This window comes from Manduca sexta, chromosome 20 (assembly GCF_014839805.1).
Source record: "Manduca sexta isolate Smith_Timp_Sample1 chromosome 20, JHU_Msex_v1.0, whole genome shotgun sequence".
NCBI classification, from domain to species: domain Eukaryota; kingdom Metazoa; phylum Arthropoda; class Insecta; order Lepidoptera; family Sphingidae; genus Manduca; species Manduca sexta.
In genome coordinates, this window is record NC_051134.1 from 12,945,619 (window position 1) to 12,971,311 (window position 25,693).

Sequence of the window (25,693 nt, forward strand, 5' to 3'; positions counted from 1 at the left end):
TGGAAGGCTTGCGTGGGGACACGGATCCAACACGTAGAGGCCCCTTTAAGATACATTACTCTAGTTAGGGGTTTATACACCTTGCGAGTACTCTCTCTGTCTGTACTTATGGAGGAAATACAGCCAAAGACAGCGCTTGCAAGGTGCAGGGACTATTGCAGAAAAGATGGGAATTATATTGGGTCTATGGATGGGATCTAGCTGGATTGGTTGCTGGGCTATTGATTGAGACAACGGGACGCCTGCCAAGTAAAATGTCTCAATCTTATGTATTCAAGGCAGACGGTGACTTGCCCCCCACTAGATGGGCATCCCATAAGTGGCGTAAGCCAAGGACGCAACACCGGTGTGGGTGACTTAAGGGTGTCGAGAGGTGTGCACCGATTTCACCATCGCGGGTCGCTATCGCGTCCCGGAGCGGGTTTCCTCGCTATTACGCAGATTGAGCACTTCCACCCTGGAGCTGAGGTTCTTAGCTCTTGCGACTTCCACCCCTAGCCGGCCAGTTAAGGCAAGCCAAGGGTCAGGGGGTCTCATTTAGCCCCTACGGAATCAGGGAACGCGGTGTCGCCACTCACCGTCGGCTCGCCACAAAGCCGCCCCTGCGGGCTTATTATTATTATTATTATATGTGTTACCAGAGCCCATACAGGTAACTTCGAAACCAATCGATTCCCGTTGGAAGTATATGAAGAGAACACAGAACACCAAGTAATACATCAAAATCGACGGGCAGGCAGGAAGCTGAAGGCATTACTAAAATCCAGTAATGCTAAGACAATCAGCTTACATTTTTTCAGCGCTTGTAATATGATTTTTAAATAAATACTTCAGTCACAGGAGTTTAAAAGTAATCCAGTATCATAAATAAGCATGGAGTAATTATGCAAATGTAGAATTGCACATATTATTTATATGCATACAAATTTAACCAAACTAGCTAAGTTGGTATGAAGTAATCATAGCGGGCTAATACTTTAAACTTTTTTTAATTACTACACCTACTAATAGAATGTATTTATCCTTAGCTTGAAGAGAGCTTGAATTTAAACATTAACAAACACACGCACACATACATCAAGCTGTTATCCCGAAGGAGTGGGCAAACCAACCAGGACGCATACTTTTCGGCAAATGCGTTTCGTTCCATGATGTGATAGGGGCTGAGTTTACCTCGAAACTCCGGACTCCAGGCTGATACTGAGCAGGAAAAACCAGTATCACTAATCCCGAGCCGGGATTCAAACCCGGGTCCTCATAGTGCTGTCGTAATGCACACGCAACCGCGCAATTATATCACTGAGGCTGTCATTTAGATATTTAAAAATATAAAAAAAAAAACTAAGCATGTATTTTGTAACTATACATTTTTGCAATAGAAACAACATGTTATGTAGGATCTCTACATATAATTAAATCTTTATTTTTTTAGTACATTGAACATAATAATAAAATACCTTGATTTTTAATTTCAAGGTTCATACCTACTCGATATTTCAACCCTACAAATGCTAGGTCACAATTTATTATCCAGGTTTAAGGTTATACGCTAATTTTCATGCAATAATTATAAATTTAGGTTGATTTTTTGATAAAACTTATATTACATTTAACAGACCAAAACAAAAACATAGGGCAACGTCTATTTTGATTCTCGAATTATAATCTACAACACAATTTAAAATGAGTCGCATGCGCAGCCTTGTCAGTCGTCAGTCAGACTTGTACAGCGGTGGGCGATGCACGGCCACATTAATTAGTGTTGTTTGGTGGTTGTTTACTTACTGAAGATATAGTTACAAGAGGTATGTAATTTCTTTTACTGCTGGAACTTCTATTATCAACGTAATCATCTGTTGTGTAGTATAGAACTATGTCATTAGAACTATTGTTTATAATTAAACTCTTAATTAGAGGTCAACGGAATCCAGTGAAACTATTTTATTAAAAAATGAAGACAGATCAATTAATACTTTAAAACAAAATCAAATAACTTTGATTTTTGTTTCGCTCAATTAAAATTAAGGAAACACAGACCTCGTTCCAATGATGATTGTTTTGAACAGTGAATTGTACGTTGACCTCGGCCATGACAATCAAATATTTTAAGATATCCAACAACAAATTATAATCACAGATATATGTGAGTATTAAGATAAGTATATTAAATTTGATAATATTTTGCACCTTTAATTATAACAAACAATTTATATACAGATTATTAGATAACAATTTTCGTTGAATTCTATAATGTATGTTAGTTGATTTACAATTAAAATGACTTAGGCGTACATTGATTGTTACGTATATTGTATCACTTATTTCTATCCAACTGATACTAACTTACTAAAAATTATAGCTTGAATGTACATACTATCAAGATGTAATCGTTGGAATAAAACTATTTTTCGGAATTTCTCGCGGGCTTTTATATTATTTTTTTATGTTAAAGACCCCCCCCCCCCCCCCCTCCATGAGCATGAAGGCCGCAAAGTCTTCGAAGCGTCAGAAGAAATAATAGTATAAAAAATCGCGATAAAATCAATAAAACAATAGTTTTATCGCATCTAATTTTTCATATTTTATTATTGCTACTTATTATTATTATATTTTTTTTTATCTTTTTACGTACGCCCTAAACTGCCCTTTCGACTATTTTTATCATCTCCATCCAATGGTTGTCTGGTAGAGATCGCCTCGAGCGATAAGACCGCCATTTGTACCACCAATGTATTCTTTTCCACCGTCTGTATGCAAATTTGTCTTCTTTTTGTTTTTCTTTTTACATTTTTGGTGTACAAAAAAGTTTTAAATAAATAAATTTATTTCAATATCTCACATTCGCGTAAACATAAAAAATTATTAAGATGTATTCGGATAGATTATTATGTTCAGATTTAATAACGGGTAATAAGATAGGTCACTGGTTTCATTCGTGAACGTAGACAAGTGTAATTATGTGATATTTAATAGGAATAATAATTATGAGTCTTAATTCGAGTCAGGCTAAGTCAAAATATTGTCACAGCTAAACGCGCGACATGCAAAATCAACATCATCATAGTTTTACGTGGATTATCGTCGATATAACTTAATCACGCTTTTGCACGTTTTATTAACAAGAAAATATGATAGGTTTAGTTTGTCGAACAAGAATAAGTGATCTAATAAATAAAAACGTTACATTGTGTGTGATACAAGATTGCATACGTCGCATTATCTACAATAAAAGTATTGTTAGTAATATAATATATCAGTCGACACAAGGGGGCGCGGCCAAGATGATTTCTATAATCGTTAACCCTAACGTTGTATGGGAATGACATATCCTAGATATAAACTAATTAAAAGGATGTTATCCCCTAATTTTTAGCGTTTACGATTGGCTACAATCGTTAACGCTAACAAAAAATCTTGGCTACGGCCCCTGAAACTCGTTAGTTTCATTTCTTCTACATACATATTTACAATTGACAAGATTTGGTATTAAGAATCAATTCATCTGAAATTAAAGAAATGGATTGTTGAGTTCCATTTGTTTCTCTACTAATACTTTACGCCGCACCATAAAATCGCCGAAACATAAAATCAAAACACATACACTTTTTTTTTTCTTTTGTATTATTAATTGACAGAGAAATAGTTTTGAAAGTGTTTATGTGTAATAAGCTAATTATAGTTTGCTAATGAATCGTAATGTACAGTAAATATATGCAAGAAATGTTAATTCAGATATCAGACTAATGATTTTTTTTATTGCTTGAATGACGGGACGAGCTTGTTATTCGCCTGATGGTAATCGAAAATAGTAACAGTAGAAACACCTTGAATTACAAATTATTGTTTGATATTCCACTGCGCTCGCCATCCTGAAACATGGGCTATTAAGTCTTATTATATCCAGTAGTTACACTGGCTAGAATATTCTTTAAACCGGAACACAACAGTGACTACAGACTGCTTGGCGGCAGAAATAGACATTACGGTGGTACCTACCCAGGCGGACTCTCACATATGAGGGACCTACCACCAGTATAATTAGGTATCTATATTCCATGTTTTACATCTAACTCTGGAAATAAGCGCTTGGAAGTGAATACAGAAACTCGCGAACAGATTTGGATGTCATTTGGCACACACCACGTCCTCAACTAACATAGGCTGCATTTTATCGTATAAAAATAAGCAAAAAATATAATTTTTGGTTTTGGAAAATATCAGAAAGTTTCTAGCTGAAGAAACGAGTAAACCCTAGTGCTATCATGAATATATTAAATATAATATTACATGCACACATATCTATAAAAACCTTTTATTTTACGCGGAATTGTACGTCCAAAAGTTTTTTTGAGGATTTGGGATATCAAATTTTAAATTAAGCTTTACAAGTGCTAATGATTTCTTATATTTACGCGAATGTTAGACATTGAAATTAAACTAATTTTCCGGATTGTATCGCGGTTTTTTGTTTTTTATTTTTCTCCCGACGTTTCGAAGACTTTGCAGCCTTCATGGTCACGTGGAGGACTGAGGTGTTGTTCATCCGCAAAGTCAAAGTTACAATATCTACCTACATTTTACAATTATACAACTTTTTAAAAATTTTAGCTGTTGGTGCTCCGATCTACGCAGAATGAGCTCACAGTGTCTTGAAGTCTGGCAGCCGGTCTTTTGGGTTCCGATTTAATTAAATGTAGAACTGGATTCCGGGCTTGTGCAAGCTTCAAACCATCTTCCCTATTGAAATTAGGATGTTTTTTTATTTCAATAGCCTCGCGAATCATCCTGGGCAGGAATCGGTATTCTTTAGCGAGGATTTGTGGCTTGTCTAGTCGCAGATAATGATTGGCGCCTCCTTCAGAGTGTTCAGTGTTTCAGTCTTCGAAACGTCGGGAGAAAAATAAAAAACAAAAAACCGCGATAGAATGCGGAAAATTAGTTTAATTTCAATTTACAAGTGCTGTTAAGCTACATAACCTGTGGTCATGAATTTTTCATTAGTATTGGTATGGACTTTATTCGCCTTTTAAATGTTTTTGATAAAAACTTGTTTTGCTCATTTTTTACGATCAGTAACGCAAACCTACGAGCCTTATGAAAAAAAGATCAGTAGTTAAAGATTTTGATTGTATTCTGACAAAGTGATAAATAAATAATAAAACATATAAAAATATTTTTCTTAACCAATCAAAATAAATCAATCAATCAAAACGATAAATATGAATCATTTTGCTTTTCCTAACTACTTTGCTTACGCTAATGTTTGATTTCAAGAAAGAAGTTGCCTACATATAGCAATAAAGTAAAATTTAGCTTCCTATTTAAGAATTTTTACAATCAGAGTAATAGTTCCAAAGACACGTTCAAACACGCAGAGAAAAATTCCACCTTTCATTGATACCAATGAATAATCATAAAAGTATATAAGCTAATCTATACAGATTAGCTTATATACTTTTATGATTATGACAGTAATGTGTGTACTTATGATTTACTAGCCTTCGCCTAGTTAAATATTAAGCAATGACTTATAACTACACTATTTTTATAGAAACTGGTTCTATCAGACACTAAATATTACTTGATTAGGAAGCAGTCTATTATCCGCTTCCTAATATAATTTATTAAAATTAGCTACAATGTACATTATGATAATGATCTGAAGGCTATTCCAAATGAGTTTTTTTAAATATATGAATACAAACAAAACGTAAAACCTTATATTGTATTTGCTGTATATTATTTACAACGAGTCAATGTCTGAACTATGAGTATAGTAAAACCTATTAAAATCAGTTAAAGTGAATAAACAATACTTATGAACTTAGTCATGGCGACAAACATAATATGAAATAGATTTTGCAAAGGATCCTGGCTCGGGCCAATTGATACTGGCTTTACTACTCGGTATCAGCCTGGGCCCTTATTCTGTATGATAGTGTAAACGCGTAACGCGGCTGTGTCATGTTATCTTCGAGAAATGTGCGTGGAATGGTATTCTGTAATCCAAAGTTTTATAGTCCTAAACATGATGCGTTGTGTTACGTGCTTGTTACACACTGTCAAAATAACGTGCGGGATAGAGAATAAGGCCCCTGGACTGGAATGTGTGCCCGATATAGTATTACGGTCTTCCCTATCATATCATGGGACGGAACACACATAGTAAAAAGTTAATGCCCTGGCAACACCTCTACCTATCTATTCGGGGATAAAGGCGTGATTGTATTTTGGTTATTTTTGCAAAAGAGTTTTCAGACCTGAGTAAATCTTCACCTTCAAGCGAGTTATGTATATTCAGTAACAGCGTGCTCGGTTTACGGAGATGTTTTCCATCGCTTAGAAGATAGGGCGATAGACATACTGCCTCAAATTCCAATTTTGAATATATTTCAACTTATTTTGCAAAAGAGTTTCGTAATCTTACTATAACAGACTGAACAGTTCTATAATGCATATCTACTGCGAGTAAGTAGACCATTCGATGTATAAATAATGGTTATGAAAGATTTATAACAACTTAGGAATTGTTTTTAGTAACCCTCGGTTGCAATACGTCTAGAATATTTGTATCGAGGATCATAAATTTACATATTAAGTTTAAATTATATGGTTGAGAAAGTAGTTGCAAATGTTAGAGTATTAAATTCAAAGTGGTTGCAAATAAACGAATTTCGCAATAATCAATGTCGCAACATTGATTAGCAAAGTTAAACGAAAAAGGATAGAATGGATTTAGTTAATTAAATAAACTAGTACATGTTTTTATTTTATTAATATCATTTCTCAATCCTAATTCCTTGATATAAAACGTACAAGCAATACTGCTCGTATGTTTTTAAAACAGCCTTTGATAAATGTAATTGTAGTTAAAAACTTAACTAAACGTGGGAAAGAGGTTATTCTTTTTTTCGCGGGAAATAAAGTACGATGAACGTCATATGCAAGTAAGCAATGCTAATGCCGGACACGTGCGTACGAAATCCCCTTCTCGTGATAGTGTGTTCTAGACGTTTGCCGGCTATTATATTATACATAATCATTCCATGGTTGTCACATAATATATCAACAATTCCACACTGATCAAGTTCGGGCGAATTTAAGTAAACGTAAATTAAAGAATGAAATAACATGAACCTCTGAACCCGAAATCGGTTTTGTTGTCGCCACAATTATAATTGTTAGTCTAATTTTGATATTATTTGTCTACTTCGTTAGTTTTAATATTATAACGTACTAGAGCCTATAATTAGGTAAACAATTTTATAACTCTTGTTCGTACGTTATATGTGTGAGTTAACAATAGCTATCGTATCTGTTGGTGGTCCAAATAAATCCTACTAAAATATTAAATGCGATAGTTTGTGAGGCTGTATGTATGTTTGTTCCTCTTTCACGAAAAAACTACTGAACGGATTTGTATGAAACTTTACAGTAATATTAGTTATGCATCAAAATAACACATAGGTTACAATTTATAATGATTTTGTGTCATTTGATGATAATATAACAATAAGTAGAATAAGATCAAGATCAAGTAAGTCGGAAAAAGTTATCCTGGAAAACTGCTTCACGCGGGCGAAGCCGAGAGCAATGTTAAATAAATAAAACCCATATTTCCGTTCCTTTTATGACAGCAAGTTGCTTTAATTCCTTTACAACTCATACCCTTGATCAAATAACTTGTAATTATGCAGATGATGTAATGTAATTTTTCTGACCTTCGTAGCCACAAGCCATAGTTAACGTCAGTAATTTGTCTTGGACTTGTTTAGATGGAATTGTTTTGTTTGGCAAATACGTTAAGTTATAAATTCCAAATAATCTCAAAAGGTTATTATGTATAGATGTAAAGGTTGGTAGGCGTAAAATTTGGTAAGTTAGAGTAAGATGTAAAGCCAATTTCGAAACTTTTTGTTCTAACATCCACAGCAAATCAAATTATACACCAGTTTATTTTATCGTGAATTAGCAAGAACTACGGTATATGTTATTAATAATTATTGATTGTCACCAATAATTAAAAAAAATCATTCATGTGCATATGTCATATTAATTAAACTATTACAATAAATAATGTGATAGGTGTTGTTCAAACAATAATTATTTAATTATACCATATAAAGTTACACTAATTGATTTATTTCTATATGGGCCCAGTAAAGTCACCTCACTACACCTGATGGTAAGTGGAGTGGGATCCACATAGTTCTGATTGCCAAGAGTTACCTTCTTGTTTACCTTTCGCCCGTCGACACAATTATGTCGGCCTGTTGGAACCGGATATACACATGCTGATTCCACAAGGTAACATTCCTATGTGGGTTACTACGGCGGGTTTTAACACCTTGTGTACGGTGATCGCTATCCGGGCGAATACAAAACATATCCTTCCACTAGGAATGAAATGATGCTCACACAACTGTTTAGAACCAGAGAAATTATCTAATATTTATGTAGATAGCCGAGGTGAACGACATAGCGATAAGGTGTCTTCTAATTATCACATTATGGGAATTCAATATTAAAGAGTATACATAAAATACATAATTTTATTGTTTGTGATTAAAGCAGTTTACAAAGTAGGTCTAAATTCTATTAAAGGATATTTGCAATATCAATATCTGTAAAATATCTCTTTGTAGAATGTTTTACTATGTATTTTGTTAACACAAATATACCGAATAGGTTTTTTAAATATTATGGACTATTATTGGACATATTATGATTTAGGTTATCGATGTTCGATACTTCAATGTTACACTATACTCTTCTTTTTAACAGCAAAAGTACCTAATTTTTAATTATATCACCATAACTTTCTTTTATTATATTAAATTTCCTGCAAAATCGAGCCCCCAATTTGTAGTTATTATTTCTATTCATCAGATAGTAGATAAGTTTATTGACAAAACGATACCTTAATCTCGACCTTACCCCTATTGTGCTGAGGCCTCATAGCAAGCAAGAGTTCCATAGTTTTACGGCTCATGAGTAACGCGCGGGAAGACGAACTTTATAAAAAAAGTTTAATCAACTAACGTAAATGTAATAAAAATCTACATAATATATGTTCAATTTTGAATAGATATCTTCGAAGAATACGGTTATTGCGTTTTTTTTCGGGGGGATCGCCTTGGCAGACAAGCTATTTGCTCGCTCGTTAATTAGTGTTTAAAAATACTAATCTATAATTTACTTGTAGATACAATGGCTCCTGATCCAGACAGAAGACAAGTTAGTTTTCCGAAGCTGAAATATCCAAACAACCGTATCGATGAACCGCGAACACCACAAATGTGGCTGCATGAGAAGCAGCTGCAAGATGGCGCGGAAGGATTATGGAGAATCCATGATGATCTCTACAATTTCACTGATTTTATAAAATCACATCCTGGAGGATCGCAATGGATTGAATGTACTAAGGTAACAATAATATTCAACTTATATTAGTTCACAAAAGAAGGTCAATAGCGGCGATAGCCTAGTTGGTTGTGGAACCGACTGCCGAGACGAATGTCCGCAGGATCAAATCCCAAGGGCACACACCCCTGACTTTCCTAAAATTATGTGTGTATTCTTTGTGAATTATCGCTTGCTTTAACGGTTAAGGAAAACATTTTGAGAAAACCTGCATCTGAGAAGTTCTCTATAGGGTGTGTAAAATCTACCAATCCGCACGAGGCCAACTTTGTGGACTAAGGCCTAATCCCTCTAGTAGTAGAGGAGGTCCGTGCTCAGCAGTATATAATACAGGGCTGATACTATTATGTTGTAAAAAAAACTCAAATTTTCTGTTCCTGTTCGTATTATCACTTTAATTTCTAATAGATACAAGGTGTTAAATGTCTCGTACACAAAACTGCGCCTAATAGTCCTACCATTAGAGTTGTTTATTTCTTTTACTAATCAATTTGCATAAAAGGACGGTAAATGCAGATAGAGGCCAAGCGAGTGAATTATTTATTTTATCATTAAATACTGCTACATACGTACATAGCTATTTACATTTCAATAATTCATAAATAATACATGTATTGAAGCAAACCAAAAAATAACAAATATAATAGCGAAATTAAAACGGAGACACGTAGACATAACAATCATTGTTTGGATTCCATTCTAAGAAACGTATCACCTTCGACCTTGCTATGTGTTCTACGTAACTAGAATGACATCTTAATAATACAACCTGACAGGTATGAAGTTCTGTGATGTATTAAAGAGTTATCAAAGTCATAGACTTGGACTAAACTTTAATTAACAAGAGACTTAAAATCTGTTTGAAGTTTGAACGACCGACACTTTATTTCGCACGATAAATTGTACCTACTTGTATGAAATATGGTATAAATAAATAACAAATATTAAAAATATACATACCTTTAACAAAAAAAAAATATTAAAATATGTGATATCAATTAGTGAATGTGGTCATTAAATGAATTAGCATGAATCTTACTAAGATTTTTATTATGTAACGTTGTTATCGTAAGCTACAATGAATTCTATAAGTAAGTAAAAATAATAATCATAAAAAAATAATATATACTTGCATATAACATATACCTATTTATATATATTTAATTATAATATAGGTTTGTTTCTCTATCGAAATTTTGCCGCGCCCGACAGGGTCCACGAATAAGACACGTGTATTAAAACGTAACAACTTTTGTATAAAATGATTTTGGAGTGCAATAAACTTTGAATTTGGATTTAAAAATTTAAATTTCGTATTTGAAATTTTCGATTCTACAACATTCAAAACCCGTAGCAGTAGAACACATAAATACTTCTAGTATCGCTATAGGTATCAAATTCGCAATCTGTCACTTGAGATAGTTCTACATTTATAGCAAGTTGGGATTCAATTGAACAATATTATTAATACAACTGTGATATTATTTAATGCCTTCATGTTTTATATTATACTACGAATAACCGATTCAGTGGCGTAGTGGTATTGCTTGCGAGATACTATACTGCTATAAAGTTTCGTCTTCGAATCCTTGGTCGGGTCAAGTGATATTGGGTTTTTCTGCTCAATATTAATTCTCAATTACTTTATTTACTAATAGTGAGTTTTCCCTGAAAGTTAAAGAAGTCTGGAATTTTAGCCCGATATGGCGATAAACTCGCCCCTATCCAGTATACAACGTAATACATATAGCGAAAGGAAGGTACATTATTTGCACCTCTGCCTACACCACTGGAAATGAAAAATCTGTCTTAATTCAGTGATTTTACATTGAAGGAGTATCTACCACACCCTCATACATTCGTTGAGGTGATAAATAGACTGCATATATACGTGATCACTGATTTCTACTAATTAATATCAAAATCATAGTACAAAATAGGACGTTAATTATACGTAATAAACGTCGCCGCCCACTGCAATTTGATATCACGCAGCGACTAAGGGCCGGCGCATACATGGCGGAGCGCAGTGCAGATATTTTTTTTCTGTCAACTATAAATTGCATAACATTGTTGTGTTAATTCATTTTGAACATAATTTCAATGAAGATAATGTCGATAATAGTTTGATAGTAAAAATTCTTTGCATAGTATGAGGTCCGTTCTCCTTGATTTATTTTATTAAAATAAAAAAGTGTAAAAGTATCAGTTGGTTGACATAAAGAGAAAATAAATTTCAAGACTATAATTAAAATCTATAATCATTTTGTTAGTGCGCGAGAACTTGATTTACTGTTATTGTTTTAAAATGCCACGGAGAAGACGATCTAATTTTGATCATCGTAGTCAATCAAATCTGCGACGAGCTATCACACGTGCAAACCGTACTGTCGACTAGCGAGAGACAGATAATGTAACTAACCATACTGTCACAGTAAATAATAATAATAATGAAGGTGATACGAAGTTCACCGGGTCATCTAGTATTAGTATATATAATAATATATACGAAAATAATCGAATGGCTAGAAAATAATTAATAATGTTTCATAAACAACACCAACATTTATAACACTTTTAAGAGCTGTTATAGGTACAAATGTTTAAGATGACGTTAATAGTTGGAAAAAGTTACTAACTTCAGTAATGGAAGTACGTCATACCTATTAACTCGTCTGCATATTAATACATATACAAAAACATAATATTTTTTAAAATAAATCTAATGCAAACTATTTATCTTACTTCTAACTAATATTATAAATGCGTGTGAGAATAGTTGGATGTTCTATATTAATTAAAAGTACACGCAGAAACATCACAGATTTGAATTAAATTTGGCACGATGGTCATGGCCAGACCATATCCTGGACAAGGGCGTCGCCAAGTGGGAGCAGGGAGAGGCAGCTGATAGAGGTTCTAAAACTTGAAAGAATTCACCAATTCGATTCCTAATATTCCGTACGCTTAATTTCGTTCTGCTCTGTAATTGTTAAAGCAGGAATGGGTAGTGGGGAAAGCCACATGTGTTATCGACGTTACCTACAATTCATTCTTTTCTCATTCTTCATATCAACTTGCCTCCCATCCCCTCTCCTGCCCCCTAGGCCATCGGCTGGCGACGCTCTTGATCCTGGATAACACGTAGGCTACCGTTTATCCCGGTAATTTGCTCTCATGGGAAATAATATATATTTTTAATCATTTTTTTAAATAGATGGCGTTAGTATTATCGTTGTTGGGGACTGATCTAGCCAGAAAGGCTTTTCACGCGGCCGAAGTTGCGAGCATTGCTTAGTTTGTTACAGTTAACTAAACTGTGGTACTTTTATTTTTTTTTTAACACAGCAGTTAGGTCAATATTGATTTTTTAAACCGAACGCATTTGCGTATGTAAATTAAAATCAATTATGAATAATTAAGGAGATAATATTATTATTTAAGGTGTGACTTCAAATATTTTGGGAATACCCAATTAAGTACAATATTAGTAATGTCAACAACTAATTTCAATTATTTAATAGAGTTAAACAAATTACTTCATCAAAAGGACTTTGGCCGTTCTTTTTTTATTAGGATTTAAATGAATCTGTCAAACCACTATTAAGTCTGGTAGTAAGATGAGATTGAATGGTAAGCGGCCTTAGGACTCCTTCCCCCTCCAACCGAGCAAACGGCCATTACAACGCATGAGTTTCAGGCGAGAATGTGTATTTTTTACGAATAATTACTATGAAAAATCAATATTCATTATAAAATTAATGAAACAATATCCACATTGTTAAAAAATTAAACAAAAAAATAAAGATAATATATTGTGGAAGTGTTTAATTATTTTTTCTATATTGATTATAAATTTTGAATAGATGGCTCCTAGATATATTATAAGTCCGCCTGTGGCGAAAGGTACCCGATTCCTTCCGGCTTCCCTTTCATAATTTATTTGAAAAGTAGCTAACCCGACAGACGATGTACTGTCAACTACGAATTTGCAGCGCGCATACGGTCAGTCGCTGAAATTAAGTTATCTTAAATTTTCTAATTTACCGCGCAATTTTTTGATTTTTTTCTTTCACAAGAACCTTCACCTGACAATAACAAAAACAAGAAAAAAAAACAGAGAAATCGGTCCAGCCGTTCACGCGTGATGGCGTGATTAAGGGAGGCGTAATTAATAGAGATTTATTTTTATATAGGTATATAGATTCTAAATATTATTAGAACGTTTTGTAGATCGCATATTTGCAAATCTGTATATATATTGTGTCGCGTTCCCTTTAGGAATATTTAACCCTTCGCCAATGATGCCCGCCTTTCTGTAGGGAGTATTATCTAACCAGTTATTTTCACGTAAAAGGTGGTAAGTGTAATCAGTTCTTAACCAGTTCTTTTCACGTAAGTGGTGGTAGGTCTCTCATATGTGAGAGTCCGCTTGGGTAGGTACCACCGCAATGTCTATTTCGGCCGCCAAGCTGCAGTGTGTCGTCACTGATGTGTTCCGGTTTGAAGAACATTGCAGCCAGTGTAACTACTAGACATAATGAGACTTAACATCCCATGTCTCGGAATGACGAGCGCAGTGGAATACCAAACAATACTTTGTAATTCCATTTGTTAGATGGTGTTTGTATTGTTTATGGGCGGTCGTATCGGTTTCCATCAGGCGAACGGCAAGCTCGTCGCGTCATTCAAAACAAGGGTGTCGCGTCATTCAAAGGTGAACCACCTTGAATACTTCCATAGCCCATTTATCCAGAAACATGATCTCGAATCATTGTTGTTGGTTAACATTTTACCTGGAACACTATTTGCTATCAGATTCAATAAAATCAATTTATTACAGCAGAAAAAATGGCTAAAATTTCTACTCCTTATCCATTACTAAATTATAACCAACGAGCTAGACAGTATAAAATTTGTTTAAGTTATTAGATCTGAATAGAAGGTCATAGTTTTTGCCGCAACTACGATTGCTACAACCCGTTGTAGCGAATATTTTTAAACCATCAAATTAAATAGTATAGTAAAAAATGCATGGCTCTATGTAACTGTTTTTATAAATTTAACTGCATATAAGAGTTCATGTACGGGGCTCTATAAAAACTTTAAGGAAACAAGATCTTACAAATACCTATTCCTAATCTGCCATTAAACTAATTAGCGTCTTATGTTTAAGAACATAAGTCTAAAAATTATTTATTTAATGTAGACAGATATTTTTCCGAGAACGTGATACGCACTCAAATATCACTGTTGTTCACTAGTTTGGTATTATAGCTCGTTAATAAACAGGTTTAATAAACCCAACTATTTAAAATACACAATGGGTTGTTATTTCATTAACTTGGGAATTTTCCAACGAATAAAAACTTAGTCGCAAATTTGTATTGACTGTCTCGGTGGCGTAGTTGTGGGTACGACTGCTGTGCTAAGGTCGCAGGTTCAATATCGGGTCAGACAAAGTGATATTGAGTTTTTCTACTCAGTATCAGACGTAGTCTGGAATATGTGCTCGATATGGCGAAAGCCTCGGCCTCTATCAGCGGAGTATACACGATGGAAAGTGAGTGCAGCGGTTGTGCCTCTGCCTACCCCTGCGGGGATAAAAAGCGTGATTATGTATAGACGTGAGAATATAATTATAAACATACTTTATAATATAATTGAACCATCTTTTAAACCCTATTGATTATAATCAGTTTTTTATAAGTTAAAAAATGAAACCCAAAACTTGCACTAGTAATGCGCTCATCAGTCCAAGACATGAGATTTTAAGTTTTATAATGCCTGTAGTAGGATTTTCATCCGCCCACATCGCGACCACAAGGCACAAAGCGTAAACTGGTCCACGTAAGCGTGGTCCTTTCTGCCTGTATGCCTTATTTCAAAAAGTCGACATTATAGTGTCGACAAACGAATGATAATCATTATTAATATAATAATACCTGCTAAACTTTAGGTGCAGTGGATCACTTTGCAAAATTAATTATATTAACTAGTAATTGCACTGGGTACGGTCTTTTATATGAAACGAAATAGTAGCACCCATTCTCTATACGAGCTAGCCTCGTTGTAAATTATCGAGAGGTCATTGCTCTCCTAGACAACAGTTATATTTTCTATAGAATATCACTTAGGAATTATGAGTTTTGTCGGTAACACATTTAATCCTACAACATTCCGTTATACGAATCTTTCTAACTTTACAAAATGAATATACTAATATCAGCAAATTTTACCCCTACAATTGTTCATAAAAGTAACAAAAAGTAACTCTAACAGATTTCATGTACGCACTTAATGGATATCCTTGTCGCTAAATTTGACAGCTAAAACTAAAATTACTTATATTTGTCCCAGGGCACCGATATAACCGAACAATTCGAAACACATCACTTGAAAGGAATCGCCGAAACACTCCTCCCCAACTACTTTGTAAGAAAAGCAAAGTTACCGAGGAACCAACCGTTCACATTTAAAGAGCATGGCTTTTATAAAAGTTTGAAGGTGAAAATATGCGGCATGATGTCAGAAATACCGTCAGATGCGAGAAGGAAAAGTGATTTTGTGACAGACGCTTTGCTGGTTACCCTATTAATTTCGAGTCCGCTTTGTTGTTGGGTATGGACGAAGAATTTTGTTTTTGCAGGGGCTTTAACTATTTTCAACGGTTTCATATTGAGCTCTTTGACTACATGCGCTCATAACTATTTTCATCGGGCTGATAATTGGCGCATGTATTTATTCAACTTGTCTGGAATGTCTTATTCGTAAGTATTATACTTTAATATACTTCTATTTTAGTGCAACAAGTAATATAAGACTAATGGTTCAGTCATTAAACATCATCATTGATTTCTTCTAAGTCTTAACAAATCCTCCCTAAGGTAGATGTGAATACTTCCCGAGGGAACCCAAATATTGCCTGAGGGGCAACAACTGGTGGTTAATTCAAAATTTATAGTGACTGCATGAAGAAGAAGTACAATGCATCCCAAATATAACGTCAATCAACGTAAGATCTTCATTTGGTAGACATTATGTATATTTAAAACTTGATCGCCTTTGTAAGACCGGTTTGTTTTACTATTTAATCGGTTGACCTCTCGAGCCCTTGAATCAAGCTATTATAGCAACTTTTTCTCACAATATTGTTACGTAGGTATTGTATAAATAAAAAATATCTTCTAAGATAAAAATATACTCATCACGTATTCCATTACTAAAGGTCAATATTTAATAGAAACTCGCAATGCTTGCTCCACCTCCGAATTGAATTATGGCATATTTTTTTGTGTATCGAGCCCTGTAGTCAACACCGGGGAAACCTGCGAATGCAATACTGGATTCCACCGGCTTAACGACGGCAAGGGCCTCGATGACCGTTGTGAGGGGATATCCCCTCACAACGGTCATCTCTAGAAGAGAAGTGTGGAGGAAGGAAAAGAATCCCTCTTAGGATGGGTGATAGCCTAGTTGGGTTTGGAACGGACTGCCAAGACGAATGTCCGCAGGTTCAAATCCCAAGGGCACACACCTCTGACTTTTCTAAAAAATCAAATGTGTATTCTTTGTGAATTTATTGTTCGCTTTAACGGTGAAGGAAAACATCGTGAGGAAACCTGCACAACTGAGAAGTTCTCTATAGGAATTTCGAAGGTGTGTGAAGTCTATCAATCCCCACTAAGCCAGCGTGGTGGACTAAGGCCTAATCCCTTTCAGTAGTAGCGGAGGCCCGTGCTCAGGCAGTGGGCAAGTATATAATACAAGGCTGATATTATGAGGATGGGCGAAGGGGAGAAGATAAATGTCCGCGAGCTCACATAGGTCTCAATGTCTATAGACAACCAATACACACTGAATTGTGTGCCTAGAGCCGCGGCAAATGTCCCCCCGTGCATGAGCGTGCATTTGATGTGGAGACCAAGCGCACAAGAATTACCTCGGAGAGGAATCATGGCATATTGTAACACGATATCAAATATAAATAAAACATTCCACTCGATGGCATTGACTCTTTGCTTTTGATCGCTTTCCAATGTCACAGGGTCGTTTTCTACCTTATTACTACACATAGAATATTATAATAGATTGGCCTCAGAAATTGACCAATTTATAGAAAGAGACAAAATTACTCTGTGCGGCAATAGTTTCTCTTTTCCGTAGTTCCTTAGAGTAGATATTTTCTTTTCTAGATCGTATGATCGCTTTATTTATTTTACTTCAGTTCGGATTTCTTTAATATCTCGGCACTCAGCACTAAGCCTTTAGCAACGCACTCTCCATATTTAAAGTCTATACAGAAAAGTAAAAACTATACCTATACGATTTGGGATATTATAATTCTATGTGGGAGGTAATCTCTGGAATTGCTGATTTGGTTTTAAAATATAATCCAATAAGAGCTACATTAGCTCTAGTATCTCTTAGTGCTACAGGCTATTTTTATTTCTGGTAATACAAACATTTTATTATGTCATGTTAAAAAATAATGAATATTATAAAGTTTTTGCAGCTATGTGATGTTGCCTTGACTCCTTAAAAATCAAGGCCACATAATATGTAAGCCCTTAGGCTTTCACAGTTTTGAGTATATTTTATTCGTCAGTTATCATATTAAACATCTAATATAGATAGTTCTGATTTTATAACCATTTATTAAATTTATTGTATTTAGTCGGCTTATACCTTCAAGAGTGAAGAGTAACATTTCCTCAGAAGTTTTAAAACCCGCCCATAAGTTCACAAATTCAAAGTAGATATTAAACGGAACATTAAAAAATTATAATAATTATTTGAATAGACAAAATCACGACAAATTGTATTAAACATAGCTCATTTATTGAAATGGTACTCTGTTGTCTAAAGTAAAGCATGACCTTTTCCACCGTCGATAATATTTAGAATATTCTAGCATAGATTTACGAGTTACGCACAAAATGATTTTAATATTTTATTTGGGATGACTATTGAAACTTGTTTCAACAAAACTAATAAAATATTGTCATTTTTTTAGTTTTTTCTATACCTAATAACATTTAAGTTAAAGAAGCAAGTGTAATGACTAATTTAATAGTATTGATCACCCATAGCTACCAACAATTCTAGATGATTGTTACTCAGCAGAAAAGCAATTTAAGAAAGGAACCGTCGTTTTGAGCCTTCTTAAATTATTAAACATACAAAACTGAATAGCTATCACTTCACGATAGTTTTCTGTTACACAATAGTAATCAGCCAACCCTCATCATTATTATCATTGGCAATCAACATCTGCGAGAGATGATTAAGTAGCATTCGTAGAAAATACGAGGTACGATATATACCTATCAACCCTACTCATATGATACATAAATATTTTTACAGCGACTTTATCATTCGAATATTTTCACAGTAGGCAGTAGTGTGGCCGTGCATTGCCGACGTTCATGGGCGACGGTGGCCATTTACCTTCAGGTGGGCCCTCAACTCGTCCACCTTTGTAGGCAACAAAAAAAATGAGTAATATGCATAGTACATGGTGTACATACTATAAAATATTTCCAAAATGAATACATACTACCACGTGCCATTGAACTTTATAATGCAGTTCCGTTACAGCTCATTCAAGGTGTTTCATAATTTGGTTTATTAGGTTACGAAGAAAAGGCCAATTTTTTTGTTTGTTTCCTTTTTGTTGCTAATATTGCGTTACGAAACATGTATAAACAAAATATCTGGCCGTAGTAAACCGGAACACATTCACGCCAATGCTTTTAATCAATTACCTCTATTTAGCTAAATAGCATATTCTAAAAGTATTTTTATTTAGACAAATACACGGCAAAGTGTACCTGTAAGTGGAGTGCGAGCCAATAGAATGTCGACTGACGAGAGAAGATTACCCCGCGGCAATCGGTACAATCATGCCGGCCTGTTGGAACCGAATATATACAGGCTGGTCTCGGAACGAGACACACGCACTAGGGCGGGTTTTAACACCTTGTGTACGATGGTCGCTATTCGGACGGATATAAAAAAATCCTACTACCATCTTCTTCTTCTGTTTAGTGATTATCCTGGCCTAGGTGCTAGGGTCCGCCTTCCTACTGCGATCCTTCCATTTCGCCCGGTCTTTTGCTTGCTGCTCAGTGAGACATTGACTCTCATATCTACCCGAGAAAGTCAAGCCAATGCTACGTCCGACCACCATCAAATGGAAGTAATTTTAATGTTTTATTTCAGACAATGGCGCATATCACATTCAATGTCACACCACATGCACACAAACACAGCACAAGACATGGAGATCGCTATGTTGGAGCCGTTTCTTCAATATATACCATATAGTGATAAACCAATATGGGCTCAAATGGCAGCCTTCTATTGGCCAGTGATATTTACTTTTTCAGTCATCACAGTTGCTTTGAAGGAGTAAGTAATTTTATAAAAACTATATAAAACTCTACTTTTTTTATTTTTTTATAGTAACTTGAGAAAGAGGCTTTGCCTTCGCTACCATTTCTTTCATTGTTAGAATTTTTATGGGTGGATATTGTTTTAATAATTTTATAATAAAATTACCTCTAGAAATGTTGATTTCGTGCAATTCTTCCTAAAGTACGCATAATTTAAATTGCAACCAACGCTATTAGGCAATAACTAACATTTTGGTAGTTTAAGATTTTCAAAAAGATAAAAAAAATATTTTCTAATCTATAAATCTTTGCATCCCATAACTTGTGCATCCTAAATGTATGGAACGAATATTCAAGGCCATTTGCTCAAGGGAGATATATAATCAGAGCTAATAAATATGCATTTGTTTATTTTTAGTCACATTGCCGGCATCTTTAATTTGGGAGGCGCCAAATATCAATGGCAGCTTGTCCTGACTTTCGTCCTACCGTTATGGATGTGGCTTCTAGGAGGGCTATCATTACCCTGGACGATTGCATTATGGATTGTCACTTTGCTGATTACTGGATTAGTGTTCACTACATATGGTCTGACAGCAGGCCATCATTCTCATCGTAATTTCTTCGAAGGTGATATACCGAGGTAAGCACATTTTATTCTGGATAGTTTATTATACTTGAAGAGATTTACCAATGTTATTTTTGGTTACAATGTTTGTAACTCGACTGATGACTTCCACCTTAATCTTAAAGAAATTCCATTTACACCAGCTTGACTTAATTTTGAATGAATAAACCTCTTTTGGTATTAATTAATTTAGGTAGTAGCGTTTTAGGATCTAAACGGTATATCTAAGTATTTTGTGAAAACGAAAAATGAAAAATAATCAATCATTAAACGCTTAAATTACTAATGAAATAGAACGTCACGTTCTTATTGTTCTCTTGTATCCAATATATTCGTTTATTCACTATACGTTATGTAAATTTATTTAAAAAGATACTGCTGGCAATTGTATAGGTGGGGTTTAAATAATAGCTGTAAAAAATCACGGTTATGAAATAATTTGCAGACCGCTCTACTTACTTAATGATGTATTAAATATGCGCAGTGTAATCGTAAACTATGCCAAAAATATTTTGTGCTAAACGGATTTAAATGTAATTTTGTATACAGATAGCATATGTAGTAAGTATAAAATTATGTCCTACTTTTTATATATTATCCCACTTTTAATATAATTTTCAATACTACCTATTTTTCTATTTGATTTATTTCGTCACGGGATAAAGCAAAAATTAGAGTTCCCTGAGACTCGCCAAGCTTCACCGCTCGGAGTAGTAAAATTCGTGCCACTGATGATTTTGGCTTACAGGAGTTGCGATAGCGGGTATGAAGACGGGAAAATAGGTCTCTCTTGCAGATTTGCGACGGTATAATAACTAAGAAATAAATAAGAAATAAATTTATTTTCCTAAAAGTTACACAACTTATACCAATTAGCAACGATGTCCACACTAGGCTATGCCTGTATCGTGGACATCAAAAACAAAGTTTAATAGGACATACCATATACCATCAAAATTGTAGAACATAAATTTGAATAAAATTAAAAACAAATCAATAAAAATTTATTTATTTATTTTATTTTGCACTTTATATACATAATAAGTATATCGGCGGACTTAATGCCAAAGGCATTCTCTCCCAGTCAACCTAAGGGTGGTGCAGAGATAAATAAGGTACCTGCATAAGGATATTTAATAATACATAAACATACATAAAAGTAACTATAATGTATAACTATATTAAATACAAACATAATATAAGTAATATTATAAATACATAAAATACAGATTAAAAAAATTCTAACACAAATAAATAATTATACAGAAATTTAAAACTAAAAACACAGTTGGAACATTTATAGTAGAGTAGTTTTACCAATAAATATTTGTGTGCAAACACTATTGTATTCTGGTGTGAAGATCACTTTAGGCAATATTATTACTATTTTATGGAACTTGGTAAATTAATAAGTATGTTAGTATCGAATACAGTTCATAATGCACTGTTATACATTGAAATAAAATTAATTTGCGGATTTTATCTCGGTTGTTTATATTATTATTTTCTTCTGACATTTCGAAGACTTTACAGCCTTCATGATTACAGATGGGGTCATAGACAAATAGTTTTATTTCAATGACTAACATTCGCGTAAACATAAGAAATCATATTGCATAATGTTATGATACAAAATTCTCGATAGTGTTGGTACTATTAATGAAAATACCACTTCGTCTGACAACACGCATGCGACTTGCTAGTTGTATAAAAAAGTGCTCGAATTTAACATTCACTCTTCATTATTTGTGAGTTTTTCTATTTCACCTACTTTCTCTGAAACCTTAGTGAACCGCTAATGATGAACACTCGCTAAAACGTGACAACGCAATGTTAAAACACGCGTCGCGCCGCCTTGATGAGTTTTAGCCTTTAGGCTCCCTTAAATTAGGCAGTGGTGGGTAAAAGCAGTATTATTCTCATTCCTACGGTAATTCCTACTATATTTAGTAGAAAAATATATTTATTACCTCACATTCCGTTCGTAATAAAATAATATGACTTCGTATAACTTTAACTTTATACATAGAAAGTTATTGGTACGTCAAGCGTAATATTTAAAATAGGTCTTATACTCAACTCTATTGAACCAAGAAACGTTACGTAATTACATATCTACCCGGGTATGAATAAATTAAACTCTACACCGCGGATTCATCAATTTATGGGAAATGATCAATCTAATAAATCATAAATCAAGTAGACTTTTCTATTATTACGGATTACCAACTGGCGTTGTGTAATATATTACTGGTTCTACATACTATGATTAATAGTTAGGTTTCTTATTTTAGCTGTAGTAATGTAATAAATAATTATTTATAAATATGCAAACTTGTATTAATTACAGAGAACAAGACCTGGACTGGGGATTGCATCAGTTGGACACAATCGTCGAGAGAATCGATTACGCGGGCAATCATTTTAAATCGATTACTCGATTTGGTGACCACGCCCTGCATCATCTTTTCCCTACTTTAGACCACGCTGAGCTGAAATATTTGTACCCAACCCTATTGGAGCACTGTGAAAAGTTTGAGGCGGAACTTAAAATGAATACATTCTATGAAGCGCTCATTAGTCAAAGTAAACAATTAATCAGAAAAAGACCGAATGATTTTAGGAATAAAAAATCTAATGAGTATCATTGTGTAGTCAACAATAATAAGAGATAGTTTTAAATTAATAATATTTATTTTAATGAGATATTTCAGACAGGTTACACTTACATGGAAATCTTATTCAAACAAATTATTATCCAAGTTGTTACAGCCATAACAATTTAGAATATACATAAAAAAATATCACCCATATTTTGACCATGTCCTACTCTACTTAAATTCCATTCTAAAGAAAATAATAATATTAAAAATCTATTGGAAAGTTTAAAAACTTGCCCGTCCAAGAATTGATCGTAGAATCCTCTTGCAAACCTATTTTACTGTCACTGAACTAAGGCAAATAAATTATCATAACAATGTTGTTACATATTATATTTTATGTCCGTTTTGACCTTGTTTTTAATTAAGACTGAAGAAATTTATGTAAATTTTTTACACTACAGTAATTACTTGCAATTAAGACATAATATATTTTTACTATTATTAACTAATTGCATTTTTATATTGAAATATTTTTGTAAGCAACAATAGAATTATTAATTATTTAGATATACAGACGTGAAATTCATTCAGAGTAGGTACTCTGTTTTTCGCTAATGATAAATAAAAAGAAACTTACGGCCAATATTAAGTGGATTCTAATTACTTTAAACCAGCATCTTAGAGATCTATTCAGTTGTGAGATATCAATTCCCCACTTTAAATTGCTGAGTGCTCTGCCGTCTCAGTGGAAGTCGGTACAATAACCGCCATGTTACATGATAAATCTAATACGACGTCGAACTAGTAATAATCATTAAATTGGCAATTAATAACATATTCCAATTTTAAGATTTTCTAACAGTTATCCAGTAATGTGGATTGATAAGCAATTTTAATATTTAAGTTGTAAGAACTGTTTGCTCAATTATATTACTAAAAGGCTGTGGTTAGTTGAAATAAAGTATTTTGTATCTTATGAAATCTATGCTAATATATAAAGCTGAAGAGTTTGTTTGAACGCGCTAATCTCAGGAACCAATAAATCGATAAAAAAATGGGAAGCTACATTATTCCTAAGTGCTATAGGCTACTTTTATCCCGATAAAATATTTGTCCCGGAAAAACTTTTTCATTACACTTTTGTATTTATCTTGTAATCACAGTTATAAGAACTTTACTTAATTTTAAGTACAGTTAAATTTTTGTTCCTTAATTAAGTATATATTACTTTTATATTATCGTTTTATGATTGTTAGCGTTACTTATTTTATATTTTATAATTGTTTTTTCCAACATATCAATCCATGCCGTGGCAACTAAATGCATATAAAATATTGTTAGTAATTTTTAAGGTTGAATTATAATAATAATAATATCAGCCCTGTATTATATACTGTCCCATTGTGGGCACAGGCCTCCTCTACTACTGAGAGAGATTAGGCCTTAACTCATCACGCTGGCCTAGTGCGGATTGGTAGACTTCACACACCCTCGAAAACTTCCTATAGGGAATTTCTCGGGTATGCAGGTTTCCTTATGATGTTTTCCTTCACCGTTAAAGCAAGTGATAATTCACAAAGGTTCAATTGATTTAATGTAATTACCACTGTTTGTCCTTAAAACAAATAAAAATATATTACATTAGTCCAATGAATAACACCTTTTCAATATTGTGTCTGTACGGTGAGTAATATCGTCAGCTGTAACTTGATAATAGTAATAACCATGACAACCAAAACTCAGCCATTAACGGGTAACTAACGTGAGCTATTAAGGACATGTGGTATACCACATGTCCTTAATAGCTCACGTTAGTTACCTACTCTACTCCTATAGGAGTGGTCGGTGGACGGTGGCTCAAAGCCTTTGTTACTTAACCCGGCTGCATTATTTACCACTGTAATTTAGTGATGCGACTCGACTACGAATTTCGGAATCGAGTTACTCGAGGATTTTTAAGTCACTCAAGTACAGAGTTTTTGACTTAATTAATTACTCACCCTGCTCACCGTATAAGATTTTTTTAAACATTTTTAAATACATTTAATAAATAAGTAATTTTTGGTAACCTATACTTATAGGAAAACATCGGGAGGAAACCTGCATACCTGATAAATTCTGTATTAGGAATTTTCGAGGGTGTGTAAAGTCTACCAACCCGCACTAAGCCAGCGTGGTGGACTAAGGCCTATTCCCTCTCAGTAGTAGAGGAGGCCCGTGCCCAACAGTGGGACAGTATATAATAAAGGGTTCATGTTATTATTATTATTATTATACTTATAGACAAGAAGTAAGCTAAAGAGTTTGTTTGTTTGAACGCGCTAATCTCAGGAACTACTTAAGCGATTTTGATTTTATTTTACTAATAAGAAGCTACATTACTCCTAGATGCTTTAGGCTACTTTTTATCTCGGGCAAACATTTATCCCAGAAAAACACCACGCGGGCGGAGCCGCTGGCAAATGCTAGACTAATCGATAGTAGTAATTTGTTAAATTGATTTTATTTCACGCCAAATCATTAGAAAAAATTCCAAATTAAAATCCCTAAATTACCCATTAAATACAAAATTGGCAGCACTGACGTTTGCGACGGAGACAGCGCCTAGTATATATAAGTCTGTGACGTCTGCCACTCATCGA

General features: G+C 34.0%; 1 protein-coding gene across 1 annotated transcript; it reads left to right on the plus strand.

Annotated features, from left to right (window-relative positions):
* The first annotated feature begins 1,700 nt into the window (after positions 1–1,700).
* LOC115456404 (cytochrome b5-related protein) lies at positions 1,701–24,027 on the plus strand. The gene is made up of 6 exons (XM_030185451.2): positions 1,701–1,805; positions 9,206–9,426; positions 15,784–16,193; positions 19,648–19,836; positions 20,239–20,463; positions 22,799–24,027. Exons 2-6 carry the CDS (start codon positions 9,211–9,213, stop codon positions 23,121–23,123), a joined length of 1,365 nt encoding a protein of 454 aa, XP_030041311.1. The 5' UTR covers positions 1,701–1,805; positions 9,206–9,210; the 3' UTR covers positions 23,124–24,027.
* The last annotated feature ends 1,666 nt before the right edge of the window (positions 24,028–25,693 follow it).